This window comes from Mustela nivalis, assembly GCF_964662115.1.
Source record: "Mustela nivalis genome assembly, chromosome: 8".
In the NCBI taxonomy this organism is placed as follows: Eukaryota; Metazoa; Chordata; class Mammalia; order Carnivora; family Mustelidae; genus Mustela; species Mustela nivalis.
The window spans coordinates 116,915,781-116,930,233 of NC_139027.1; the positions used below are offsets into that span (position 1 = coordinate 116,915,781).

At 48.2% G+C, this 14,453-nt stretch overlaps 1 protein-coding gene across 6 annotated transcripts in view; it reads left to right on the forward strand.

The window, feature by feature from the left end:
- The first annotated feature begins 1,438 nt into the window (after positions 1 to 1,438).
- The window catches only part of LOC309871509 (signal-regulatory protein beta-1-like), a 68,387-nt gene continuing 55,372 nt past the window's right edge, over positions 1,439 to 14,453 (forward strand). For 2 of the 6 annotated variants that reach the window (XM_082744602.1, XM_082744598.1), the window contains exons 1-5: positions 1,439 to 1,733; positions 5,208 to 5,564; positions 7,977 to 8,297; positions 8,884 to 9,222; positions 13,025 to 13,132. In XM_082744602.1, the coding sequence (XP_082600728.1) occupies positions 1,664 to 1,733; positions 5,208 to 5,564; positions 7,977 to 8,297; positions 8,884 to 9,222; positions 13,025 to 13,132 (1,195 nt within the window). In that variant the 5' untranslated portion in view covers positions 1,439 to 1,663. Of the gene's footprint in view, positions 1,734 to 5,207; positions 5,565 to 7,976; positions 8,298 to 8,883; positions 10,311 to 13,024; positions 13,133 to 13,661; positions 14,205 to 14,453 lie in introns of those variants that run through there. The other 4 variants (XM_082744599.1, XM_082744601.1, XM_082744600.1 and 1 more) reach the window with 3 other exon arrangements.

Genomic DNA, 14,453 nt, shown 5'->3' on the forward strand with positions numbered 1-14,453 from the left:
ATAAAGAATTTCTCCATGAGAGACTATGGACTCTGAAAACCAATCTGAGGGTTTTGAAGGGGCAGGGGGTGGGAGGTTGGGGGAACCAGGTGGTGGGTATTAGAGAGGGCACGGATTGCATGGAGCACTGGGTGCAGTGCAAAAACAATGAATACTGTTACACTGAAAAGAAATAAAATATAAATAAAAAAAGAACTTCTCAAACTCAATTCTCAATGAACAAATCATCACATCAAAAAATGGGCAGAAGACATGAACAGATACTCTCCAAAGAAGACATACAAATGGGTAATAAACATATGAAAAAATGTTTATCATCATCAGCCATCAGGGAGGCTCAAATCAAAACTGTATTGAGATACCAGCTTACACCAGTTAGAATGGCAAAAACTGACGAGACAAGAAACAACAAATGCTGGAGTGGCTGTGGAAAAAGGGAAACCCTCTTAACTGTTGGTGGGAATACAAGTTGGTACAGCCACTGTAGAAGACAGTGCGGAGGTTCCTCAAAATTAGAAAATAGAGCTACTCTATGGCCCAGCAATTGCTCTCCTGAGCATTTAGATCAAAAATACAAAAGTAGTGAAAAGGAGGGCCACATGCACCCCAATGTTCATAGCAGCAATGTCCACAATAGCCAAACTGTGGAATGAGCTGAGATGTCCTTCAACAGATGAATGTTTAAAGAAGATATGGTTCTTTACAATGGTACAATGGAATATTACTCAACTGTCAGAAAGGATGAATACCCAACTTTTGTATCAACGTGGACAGGAGTGGAGGAGGTTATGCTTAATGAAATAAGTCAGGAAAAGTCAACTATCATTTGGTTTCCCTTATTTGTGGAACATAAGGAATAGCATGGAAGACATTAGGAAAAGGAAGGGAGGGTGCCTGGGTGGCTCAGTGGGTTAAAGCCTCTGCCTTCAGGTCAGGTCATGATCCCAGGGTCCTGGGATTGAGTTCCACATTGGGCTGTCTGCTTCCTCCTCTCTCACTGCCTGCCTGCTTGTGATCTGTCTCTCTGTCAAATAAATAAATAAAATTTAAGAAAAAAGAAGAAGGAAGGGAAAAATAAAGGTGGGGGGAATCAGAGCAGGAAACTAACAATGAGAGACTATAGACGCCGGGAAATAAACAGAGGGTTTTAGAGGGAAGGGGAGTGAGGGGAAGAGTGAGCCCAGTGATGGGTATTAAGGAGGGCACAGATTGCATGGGGCACTGGGTGGTATACACAAACGATGAATCATGGAACATTACATCAAAAACTAATGATGTACTGTATGGTAACTAACATAACATGATAAGAATTAAAAAAAAAAACACACCAAAAAAACCCCCCAAAACATAAGAAGAATGAATACTGTTATGCTGAAAATAAATAAATAAATAAATAAATAAATAAATAAATAAATTCAAATAAAGAAAACACACACACAACCCAAAATGGAAGAAGAGATCCCTAACACCATGTGAGGCCTCTCTGCCTGACGTCTGTTTCACAATCCAGAAGCAAATTGCTGCCTCACAGCTGTGTGACTGCATTATAGATGCTTCCTTCCTCTTCCAGCACCAGAGGGGCGGGCTGTTCCTCCCCACAGAACAGAGGCCCCATCACCCCAGCACACACATTTGCAGAGAGCGGGATCCTCAGGCCTCCACCATGTGGGCCCCTGCCTCCAGACCCTGCCCTTTTTCTCATCTCCTGCTGGCTCTGCTGTTGGGACTCACAGGTGAGTGTTGCCTTGAGGGAGACTCCCCTTTCCCTGCCTCCTCAACCACTCCCTGTCCCTGGGCATTTAGGGCCTCCATGTAAACACAGGTGTGCTACCCACACCCTCCACAAAAAGCCAAGGACTGAGTCTCATCTGAGCTTGAAATCAGGAATCCGAGCATTTCCTCTGGGGATCCATCACTTGTAGCTGGTTACCACCGGCATCCAAAGAATCAGTGCTTCAATGGGTAACAATGACAGCTTTGTGTATGTTCATTGATCTAATCCTCACAACATCCGTGCCTGATAGCTATGACTGTACTCCTGATTGCAGATAGGGAGGCAGAGAGAGTAACCAGACCAGAGTCACCTACTTAAGTCCCTGGAGCAGCTCAGGTTCATGTCCAGCCCACTCAGCTCCACAGTTCATCTTGTTAGCCAGGTTATGCTGCCTAGATCCTCAGTGGAGGCCAAGTGCAGAAACATCAGAAACACAGAGAGGCAAACAGTAGAAGAGCCATCACGTATCACACGCAGAGGACTTCAGAATTCCACTCACAAACTCTTGTTAATGACGTGCTGCATGTTTCCTAGGAGCCAAATTATTACTGAATTTTAACATGTACTATAATTTCACTTAATGCTCAAAAAAATCTCTATACTAGCATGCTGGGCCACACTGTACATATACAGGGAATGCACTTACCTCTGTGTGTGTGTGCACGTGCGTGCATGCATAGGAATGGGCATAGGGGAGGGGTACACACATGCATGTGCACACACACATGGGATTTTGGAAAACACTTTGCTTTTTCTCCTCATAATGCAGCCAGTCTATGTGAAATGCACATTAGAACGATGTTTGGATCTTTTTCTCTGAGCTACTCACCCACTTCTTTAATTCTCTAAACATACCTCTCACCCCTCACCAAGCTCTTAAATTAAAAACGAACCTCTCTTTTGGTAAAATGAGTAGAACCTTGTGCATTGCTACCTTGGAAATGCCTCCATGCTGGATTCAAGTGGGTGAGGAAAGAAGGGTCAAAAATTCAGGGATTCTTGCCTGTGTGATCTGCATCTGCAATTATATCCACTTTCATATCCCAGTCCCAATTATCTGGTGTCCACTGATGCCTCCATGCCTCAGGAAATCCTCATGAGTGATAACTTTCCAAATTCCTGAGCACTAACCATGTGCCACACACACACCTGGAAATGTCTATGTCCATTATGTCATGTAATCTTTGTATCCAAGGTAGACATTCTTGTCACCCCTACCTTGCAGATAAGAAAAGAAGGCACAGAAAGGGCCAAAGCCACTGAGTATAAGTGGGAAGGTAGGATTGGAACCTAGGCAGTCTGATTCTAGATCTCACAGGTCTAACCATTGCTCTTTTCAAACCCTATGACCCTAGGTCGATCCCATGAGATTTCTGCAGATCTTCCAATCAGTGTGGGGAAGGGGGTGGTGTGGTAAGGAATATTTGTGGTTTGCTTCCCTCAAGTGCTTCTGTATTCTGAGTTCTGGATATATGCAAATGTTTGTTTCCTCCACGTCATCTATGTGGAAAACTCGGCTTCTGATATAATGTCCTGAGAAACTCTCCACTGAAAATAGACTTCATGGTCTCCAAAAGGGGTCTCATTGGGCATTTCACACATTATACAAATATTAACTATATACCTACTAGGCGACAAGAACAGTTATATTAACATAGGGCATGTTGATGAATAAAAGACACAAAATAGTTGACCTTTTAGAAGTTGTATCATAGTGGAGGAAAGGACAGGAAACAATAGACGCAATAAATCAGTAAATAACAGAGGTACAGAGAGTGATGAACATTACAGAAAAAACATGACAGTGCGGCTGGATACGACAATGGGAGAACTGCCAGGGTGGGATATATTTAAACAGGTAGCGTGGAGCAAAGATAGTAAGAAGGCGATGGAGTGAGCCATGTGATTTTCTGGGGGGAGAGCCTCCTTGAACAGCATTGGGAACGCATGAGAGCAGAATCCTCTGCTCTGTTCAAAGATTCAGGCTTTTTTTTTTTTTTAAATAAATTTATTTATTTATTTTCAAAAAAACAGTATTCATTATTTTTTCACCATACCCAGTGCTCCATGCCATCCGTGCCCTCCATAATACCCACCACCCGGTACCCCAACCTCCCACCACCTTGCCACTTCAAACCCCTCAGATTGTTTTTCAGAGTCCATAGCCTCTCATGGTTCATCTCCCCTTCCAATTTCTCCCAACTCCAGTCTCCTCTCTAACAAACACCCCTTGGATTCAGGCTTTTATTCTGAATGAAATGGTAGCTATTGCAAGGTTTTGAAGACAGAAGTGACATGATCTGACGCGAGTTTCATTCTAGCATTTGGTTGAGAATGGAGGACCACAGGACAGAGAGAGAAGCAGCTAGAGCCCTCAAGAGCTTAGAGCTTCCATGTAAACAAGGTAAACTGGTTTGCAGCAAGACAGCAGCCAGGAGAGGAAGAGGAAGAGGTCAGCCTGCGGGTGCCTGCAGTAGGGGAGTCTTTAGCCACTAGCATAGGAATTGAGGTGGGGAAAAAAAGGCACCCAAGGGTCAGGACCATAAGCATCCAGGAAAATAAAGGTGCCTCCGCTGAGATGTGCAAGGATATGTGGGGAACTGAGTTCAGTTTAGGACATGTTAGCTGTGAGAGGTTTACTTCTAGCTAAGAAAAAGTTCGAACGGTGTTTGGACATGCATAGCATAGCTGAGAGGCAAGGTGTGGGCAAAAATAGAAATAGGAGGAATATAGATACACAAATGGTAGGTATTTCACCTTTCCTTGGCTCCTCAAGACCACCTGATCCTCTTCCCTCTCCCCTCCCATTTTCCCTCCACGTCTCCCTCCATGGTGCATTCCTGTTTCTTTCCATTTTCCTCCTAGCAGTTCAGCTTCCTGACCCCAGTCTTCTCCAGACCTAGAAATCAAAGTACATGATGTTCTTGGCACGCACAGGACGTGCCTGTAATAGCTCGTGCCCTCCTTAGGAGGCATGTTTGGTTGCAAGTACCGCTAAGTGCATGGGTTTTACCAGCTCACACTCTGCAACGATGAACCACAAATTTCCTCCCTGAGGAGTAGCTAAGAAATGGAAAAGAACACTGGGTGTGTGTGTGATGCACCAGCAGCCTGCTTCTATGATTTCTGTCCCTGCCTGGTTTTGAGGACTCTTCACGTAAGAAGAAAAGGGTTACTGTTTCTCGATGTCTCCAGAGATGAGCTAGTCACCAAGGCAGGAAATCCACCTGCAAAGTCAAACCTGCTCTATGCCACATCACTGAGCCTCTCTGTGTCTTTGTTTTCTCCATTGTGATGGGGTCTCCAGTTACAGGCTCGGGGGAAGGGTTGCTCCCGGTGTGCACTCAGTCATGGAGCTGTTGTGCATAAACACATGAGGAGAAGTGCAGGACCACAGCAGGATGAGGAGACGACTGCTCTGTTTTCCCTCCAGGTGTGGCCGGTGAGGCGGGGCTGCAGGTGATCCAGCCTGACAAGTCAGTGTCTGTTGCAGCCGGACAGACAGCCACTCTGCGCTGCACCCTGACCTCCCTGATCCCCACAGGGCCTGTTCAGTGGTTCAGGGGGACAGGGCCAGGCCGGGAGTTAATCTTCAGTTTCAAAGGAGGCCATTTCCTCCGAGTAACAAATGCTTCAGACGTCACAAGGAGAAACAACATGGACTTTTCCATCCGCATCAGTAACATCTCCCCAGCAGACACCGGAACCTACTACTGTGTGAAGTTCCTGAAAGGGACCCCTGATGATGTGGAGTTTAAGTCTGGACCAGGCACCCAGGTCACTGTGAGTGGTGAGTGCGGCCTGGGCCTTCTTGTCCCTTGGTTGTGACAACAAGTCAATAAGAATGCCCTCCATTGTCTGACCAACAGCTAAGAATCAGGCGTTGTGGTGGATGTCCCTGAATTCAGCCGCTGCCATGATTCAGGGAAGGAGAGGCCTGGAGAGGTCCTGATGCTTGCTCAACGCCCCTGATAAATGGTGGGAAAGTCTAGAACCCCAGTCTGTGGATCCATAATTCTTGCCTTTTTCAATCCTGACCAGCTCTCTGGTTCCAGGGATGAGGGACTTACACTCTGAGTGATTTGGCCCATCACATGACCCAGTCTTACTCCTGCCTCCAGAGAGTGTCCCTGCCATGTGGCTGACTCTTCTCTAACTCAACACTTACTGTGTTACTGCTGTGTGCAGGCTCTCGTCTGCCTGCAGGGGAAACAGGGAACAAAACAGGGAAGGGCTCCTTTCTCATGAAGCTCATGTTCCCTTCCCTTCCTGTGGACGAATGCACCCAGGGCAGGGAGGTGGGACATGTCTCTCTTTCAACGTAGAAGAATCACAGTGAGAAGGGGTATAAACTCACTGTTTATGCTGAGAGCCCAGGATGGAGAAGATGCCAGAGGCTGCCACTTGTGGTGGGTCTGTCCAAAAAGCATCATGTAATTCAGGGACTGACTTCCATAAGAGCACTGAGTCTCCCCTCAGCTCCTGGACATAGTCATGCGGGTGGTTTTATCCTGATTGTGCAGGTGCTACAGGAGTTTCCAGTTGTACATTCCTTGCCTGGGCACCAGAACTAGTAGGTGGCTCCAGCACTGGGCAGATCTGTTCCTCCTGGGAGAGCTCTCCTTCCTCTTCCCCAAGCTGCCCACACAGGGTTGCCCTGGTTGAGAATGGATGAAGCTGGAGGGACCACCTCAGCCCATTTACAGATGACACCGAGGCTCAGAAGACCCGGCCTGAGCAGGGAAGTGAGCCACAGCCTGACTCACAGCCCTGCTCTCTGCACACTCTCCGCACCGGCCAAAGTGGGTGAAAGTGCCCACCCTCTCCTTGAAACTCTTGTAAATCTTGTATGGTTCTCTTTGTCAGCAGTAAACATTAAGAAAACATGGGAAGAGGTGGGCTAGCTTTGAACCCCCAGATGAGACAGGTATGCAAACCTCTGGTGAAGTGTCGAGCCTGTTCCTGGAGGACATGGCTTCTCACGAGTAACAGGATCCAGAGTCTTTCCACTGTTGTGTGGTGTTGCTCCTTCACTGAGCAGCCTGGGACACCGGCCTGGACAGAGCAGAAGGGACTCGCAATCCCAGCAACACTGGGCACTCCATTCCTGGCTCTGCCCACTAAGGATGACTGAGGCACATCTTGGAGGGTGTTCGGCTCCGTGAGCGAGAGTTCACATTCTAGAACTCAGCTGTCGGGACCCGACATCTTCCCTCTGTTGTTGTCAAGTCAACATGTCTGGACACCTGGAGGGAGCCCTCCCCATAACCGTTTTCAGTGAGAATGTCAGATGGAAAAGGAGGGTGGCTGTCACTTTCGGGCTGGAGAAGGTGGGACATTTATTCTGTTGTGGATGAAACAGCTGGAGGCCACAGGAAGTCCCCCCCGGTAAAGAGCAGTCCCTTTGTAACTGGACCAAAGGAGCTTGGCTCCTAGGTGAGAGAGAGACAGAGACCACCCTGGGGGAGTTTCCTCACAACGTTGTCTTTATTTTACAGGTAAAGGATCACAGGGAATAATTTCCAAAGCCATGATGCCGAACAGGGGCAAGTAGGCTCTATATATTAGGGCTGCAGATGAATATTCAGAGGGGGATTTTAGCACTATAATGAGACTGAGGTTACTGTCAGCCACTTTCTGATTCATCTGCTCTTTTCCATCTGCATTTCCAGTGATAAATTTCAAGCAGAACTAGTTGCATTCCCTTACTTGCCCCTTCCTGCAATCCCGGTAAGGAGAAGTGCCTCTTGTCCCACGTCACAGAAGAAGAGCCTCGCCGTGCCACAGCCCCATTGTGGTCAGCTGGCCAGCCCAGTTCTGGCCTCTTTAGGGGTCCCTGTTCACTGTACCGTCTGTTGCATATCTTCTCTGACCTCAGTGACGTTTGCAGAGAGGCAGCTAGGAACGGTTGATGCCAACAGTCAGACCCATCAGAAACGTCTTTCCTGTGCCCAGATTGGTGGGAAGTCACCTGGCAGAGAAGTGAGGGGGGGATTTGAACTCAAGCCTAGAACTTCATCTGGGCCCTATCCCTGAGTCAGAGTTCAGCTCTGGAACGTCAGGGCCTCCTCTGTGCAAGGAGGAGAGGACACCACCCTCCGCACACTCTCAGAAGGGTGGCAGGTTCTCCACAGCGCCCTACAGGTTCCTGAGCGCTGAGGACAACAGTCATGCTCACTGTTCACAAATGTTCCTCTTGTAGCCAAACCCTCTCCCCCCGTGGTGTCTGGCCCCACGGCCAGGGCCTCGCCAGAGCAGACAGTGAACTTCACCTGCAAGTCCCGCGGCTTCTCCCCCAGAAACATCACCCTGAGATGGTTCAGAAACGGGAATGAGCTGGCAGCCTCCCAGACCAGCGTGGACCCAGAGGGAAACAGAACGTCCTACAGCATCTCCAGCACAACCAGGCTGGTGCTGGCCCCGGGGGATGTTCGCTCCCAGGTCATCTGCGAGGTGACCCACGTGACCCTGCAGGGGGGCCCTCCTCTTCGTGGGACTGCCAACATGTCTGAGGTCCTCAGAGGTAGATGTCACTCCCCGCCAGCCCCAGCCCAGGTCCGGCCCCCAGGTGTCTGAGCCTGTCCCTCCCCCACTCCCTGCCCCAGGCCCTCTGTTCCCTGGAGTCTGACTCCTGGCAGACCCTCCAGGTCACCTGCACCTAGATGTGCCGTCACCTCCTACTGTTTCCATGGCCGCTACGGGGTGAACACCTACCATGTACCAAGCACTGCGCTTGGTAGTTTCCCTTACTTTACCATAGCAATTCCAAATATTGAGCACCTGCTGTACTACATGCCACTGTGTGCTTGGTGAGGTCATTTGTTTTGCTACAGTTATTCTGTTCCAAATGTATGTGTGGGGCTGAGTCTCTTGATTTCATTCATTCTTAGCCTATGTGGAGCCATCAATTCTTGCACACCTACTGTGTGCTGGGGACTGTGCTTAGGGATCTCATTCACATGCAAAAACTCAGTGTTTGTGCACCAGCTGCATGCCTAGTTCTGTTCTGGGTGACTCCCTTGCTGTGTGGGGGGACCTAATTTCTCGAGCCCCTCCCCCATGGTCCATCTGTTCCATGATGTGAGAGCTTCTGCCCTGTGCTGTTTCAGTTCCGCCCACCTTGGAGGTTTCCCAGAAGACCCTGTTAGGGGACCAGGTGAAGGTCACTTGCCAAGTGAAGAAGTTCTACCCCCAGCGCCTCCAGCTGACCTGGTTAGAGAATGGCAACGTGTCCCGAACAGAAATGGCCTCAAGGGCCTCGAACCTCGTAGAGAACAAGGATGGGACCTTTAACTGGACAAGCTGGCTCCTGGTGAACTCATCTGCCCACAGGGAAGACGTGGTGTTCACCTGCCTGGTGCAGCATGACGGGCAGCCCGCGGTCACCAGAAACCATACCCTCGTGGCCTCTGCCCACCAGAAGGACCAGGAAACCCATAATACCCAGGGTGAGGCCTCAGTGATCCTGCGCAAGGATTCTTGCTCCCTCTTTCCTCACCTGACCACAATTAAGTCACCATGCCTGTCCAGACACCCCCTTCCCGCTGTTATTTCCCACCTAGCATGGTCTCTATTGCTTCTATGCTTTTCCATCATCACCATGGAAAATGTCTGCACTTGCCACTCTGAAATTCGAGAAGGGACCCTGAAGACCTGGAGTTTTGTATCTTGACCAGGCTCCTGGGTGACTGTGTGTTTTCACACCTGGGGTCTCTTCTCTCCCTTTATTTGTGACAGCAGACTAGCAATAGTCATGATCGCTCAAAGCACATTCACTTTATGCCAATTCCAATTCATTTTTGGTCTCCTTTCCTGCTTAACCAACCCTCTGACTTAGAATTTTACAGAAGGGACTCAGGGAGCAATGAGGGACAGATGGCGAATATTTCCTGCCCTTAGGCCGGCTGAGGAGCTAAGCTATTCCAGGGAAACCTGAGTCCGTGAAGATGGACCAGCAACCTGTTAAAAAAGGGGGGGGGATTAAATATGGCAGGGGAGCATTGTCCCAAAAACTACAGAGGCCCCTTTCTACAACTAAAACAATCCTTATTTCTCTCTCGTGTAACATCAAGCCAGTTTTCCAGGAGTCTTTGTTCCAGAAGATCTTTCAAAGGTCCATGTTCCTTCTAACATGCCCAATGACATTGTCCTCTTGCCTGGGTCAACACTGGGCCTCTGAGGGTTCATGTCACTGCTGCCCAGGAGACTAGAGATAGGAAGGGGAAAAGAAACGATTTCCCTTAAAACTAGAGGTATGCAGAAGTTGTTTAATTGTGTCCACTAATGACTTAGTCATGGATCCACATCCAGCTCCAATGGAGTCCATGCTTGTGTGGTCATGTGACTAGTGACATGGTTCCTTCTATAAAACCAATACTATTACACTCTTAGTAAAATTAGCAATAATTCCTAGTATCATCTAAAATGGAGTATATATTCCAATTTTTCCAAAGCTGCTTCTATTAACTTTATTTTGTGGACCTAACTTGGTTTTAATTCAACCTGTAAATGCTTCAAAGATATTTCCTATGAAACATCTGGGTCTCCATGATTCTTTTGTTGCTCTGAATAGAATCTGAATAGCTAGGGCTACTCAAATTCTTCATTTCATATTGGATGCTTGTGGTAGGTTGAGCTTTTGAAAAATTCAGTCTTTTTCTCTGAGTTGTCCGATTTCTGCACATAGAGCTTCTCATAATATTACCTAGTAATCCTTGTGGTGTCTGTTGGGCATCCCATTTCATCTCTGATATTGGAAATGTGTCAATCCTCATTTTTTTTTCATTATCACAACTGATGGAAGTTTTTCAAGTTTATCAGTCTTCTCAAAGAACCCACATTCATTTCAGTGATATTCTCTATTGTTCATTGTTAATTTCTTTGCCTTTTCTCTCTTTTTTTAATTTCCTTCTCTTGCTTTGTGCTTATTTTGCTCCTCCTCATTTTTTTCTTTTCTTTTTTTTTTTTTTGGAATGGGAAAAACATTATCAAGTCTAGACTTTTCTTTGTTCGAATACCACAGCTGGGCCTCCTCTGGGCTTGGGACATTGGGAGTGTGGATCCAGGATACCTGGTATAGGTTCCTCCTCCAGAATGGAAGCAACTAGCCCAGTTGCCTTCCTCTTCCACTTTTCAGAGCCCTCCATGGGTGGACCTCACATGAGTTCCAGGGGGCAGGCTTGTACTGAGCCAGGAGAGGTGGGAGAGGTGAGTCCGCACCATCTCCTGCCCTTTCCTGTGTGTGGTGGAGGTGGGAGGGGAAAGGCATAAGGGGATGTGCATTTGGACGTGGAGATTTTTCTCTTTTGTCTCCAGAGATTCTGCAGTGTGGGCATTGCTCTTCAAGGACTACCAAGAGCCAGTTTTCCATAGAATCTACTGTCCTTTTGTTGTTTTTCCTTTGGGTTGAGAGGCTATATTTGGAGATGAGTAGTTAAGCCTCTGTCTTGTACTCAGCAGCCCATTACAAAGTGCCCAGAGGGCTTTGAAATGTTCAGCCCCATTGACCCTATCCCACATCTCAGTATCCATCTCCCAAATTTCCATATCAGGGCCCTACTCCAGCACAGTAGGTGCAGTGTAGCTGAGAATACAGCTCTCTGTAGCACTGATACTCTTATGTTTATGTTGGACGCAACTGTGTTCTCAGCTTTTTCTGCCCTCCAGCTCTAGGAGGTAAGAGTCTGCACTGTTGCGAAGTCCCCTGACATTCACACATAACCTTTCACATGTGATCAGTCTTCACTTTGCACTGTCTTTCTCCGAAGGTTAATGCCCAGCAAGAGCCACCCAACCCGTAGTTCTTGTAATTATCACATCATCAGAATGCCAGAATACTCCCCTCCTCTGCTTACACCAGCCCAGGTCACCACGGTGAGGTTTCAGCAGTGACAAGGGCAGGGCAAGCCAACACCTACCCTGCTCTAACTCCCACAGGGCTGGGGGCCTCATGACCAGCTTGCAGAAAGAGACCCCAGTCCAAATGGGCCCATTAGAGTTGGCTTTCCAGACCCCAACCAGATAAACTCCACACATCAGGTGACCCAGGAGGGAGACTCTCAGATGATAAGAGAAGAGAGAAAGCTCACTGTGGTTTGCTGCCCGATTCACCTGCATGAGAGAGCGAAGGAAGTAGGACTGGCAAAGAGAGATGTTGACACAATTCAGGACGGCAAGACTCAGCCTCAGACAGAGAGCAAGCAAGCTGCCTGCTCTTTGTGAGTTGTTTTAAATGGAGAGGAATGGTTTACCGTCTGTACCCTCACTTCCTCAAGCCTTCTACTGCTAGCTCCCCTCTAGAAACAGGTACAAACATGGCCAATTTCTTTCAACTCAGAAAAAGTCAAGCAGCCCCAAAGCAGAGACCTGACATCCTCTAACATGCTAGGGCAAATATGCTGAGGACCTACTCCTTCTTTTAAGATTACTCTATATATTCCCCAAAATATGTGGATTTTTAAAATTCAAATATAAAAACAAAATGGGTCATTGTATAAAGTTAAAAAATCGGAAGCCGTCCTTCCAGATCAACAGTCTATGTCCAAGAGACAGATGTCGGCTGAAAGTGGCAATGGGGTTCAGGTGGCCTGATGGTGTTTGAAACTCTCCTGAGCATTAGACTCCATTTCCTTGATTCCCCAGGATATTGTCCAGCCAGCAGGTCTCCTGAGGTCAGGTCATCCTGCGGACTCCCTCCTCACCTCTATACATGGGAGTCATCCATGTGCATGGAGCAAAGCAGAACAGCCTTGCCCCTCAATGACCGTGACGTCTGTTCTCACTCTTTGAGGCCGGGCAGACATTTGTCCCTATGGCCCAGAGAGTTTGGCTTTTTCCTGGTCCAAAGAAAAGGTCTCAGAGTCATCCTGCAGGCCAGCAGTGAGGGGGTTCCCTGGGTCTGAGCCACTTCATCTCTCCATCCTCTGTAAACTAGGAGCCTGTTGGCTCATCAGAAAGAGGCTGTGTGACCTGCCCCACTGGGTGTGATGACCAAGTCAGTAAACCAAACTTACCTGTTGTGGAGTGCTCGTTCTCCCCACCTCTTCCCTCAAGAAGGACACTTGGCAGTAAGAAAGGGGTGAGTGAGGTGATGAATGTCTAACCCCGAATTCTGCCTTGAGCAGGGGAAGAATTCATGAGCTTCAGAGTGTTGATAAGACTGAGTCGCTTCAGATAGTGTAAGTGGAGGACCCAGGGAATGGACTCCAGGGTGCCCCGCTCTGATGGTGCCTCCTATCCCTTCTTTTCCAGAGTCAAGGCCATTTACTCCATTCCTGATGGCTCTCACCCTGGGCCCGAAGCTGTTGCTGCTCATCACTGTCTCTGCTATCTATGTCCACAGGAAGCAAGCACCCGATTGTAAGTTATGGGTCAGGGAGAGCAGGCACAGTTAGTTCCAGAAAGAGCCACGTCAGGAAGAGGGGAAGCCCACAGGTCACACAGGATCAGCTCCCACCTGCAGTAAAGAGCATGTGACACACCTCCCTTGATACCCTCCGGAGTCTCAGGGGTCCAGGCTCCCTGAGGTGTTGGGGGAGGGGGCATTTAGCCTATAAAATATGGGCAGGGTCAATGGCTGTCAAAGAGTGTGGACAGAGTCCTAGGGATTCTGGGAAGGAAGTGGGCAGAGAAGGTGAACGACAGGCAGCTGGGTGGGAGGATCACTTGGAGAGCATCACTAGATAACGGAGAACTGAGGCTCCTTTGGGCACAAGACGTCTGTGTTTAGAAGAATCCTGACATGTACCATAGGGCTGCTCTGAAGACTTTTTTCAATCTGATCCTTTGTGGGAGATACTGGAGGGGATAGAGAGGGGATCAAGCCCTAAGGGAGGGAGGCTTAAGTGGCAGAGTCCTCTAGCAGGGGCTGCCTGTCCTTTCACAACAGGTGTCCCAGGAGGAAAATAGCACCAAGGACATAAGAAACACGTTGGGAACATTTCTTGAATGTTGTGCCCATAATCAACTGTGAACATGGGTCCCACAGCTCCTCCCTTTCTCTACTACTACATGTCACCCTCAGTTTCTGCTCCTTCAGTCCTTGAGGGGTGCAGCCAAGGACAAGGAACATTGAGAAGCTTCCCAACTCTGCCCCAAATACCTTGCTTCTTCCAGAGACTCACCTGCCCACAGTCTCTTCTGCTCCTTCTCACAATCCCTGATGACCTCAGAACTTGGTCTTAATACCAAGTCCTCAGAGGGGCCATGGGAACTTGCTCTGGGGACTGATGCATGGGTATCTGCCTGAATATGAGAAAAGAGTCCCACCTACACATACCAGGTGTCTCTCATTCATCATCTGGGGACTGTGGCCATGGACTGCATGCTCACATCCATGTTCTTGGGAGTTATTTCTGCCAACCCCCAGACATTCTAGGCTTTGTGAGGTTCTTCACTGGGTCTTAAATAAAATGAATCTCCTCCTGGTTTGAAGAAGAGAAATGATTCTCTTTCCTCTTTACCTTCATGTCCTACCCCTTAGTCCCAAGGACAAAACACCCTCCTCCTTGTGATGGGAACACTAGCTCTTCTGTCACCTTCTTTCTTCCCAGCCCCACTGCTCATGTACATGAGCTGGCAGTCTAGAAGTCTGGAGCCATCCTTGGTTTTCTTACTTTATATCCCATATTCAATTCTGCCTTTGGAATGCTGTGTGCAGTGGCCTGATGGTAAATGTGAA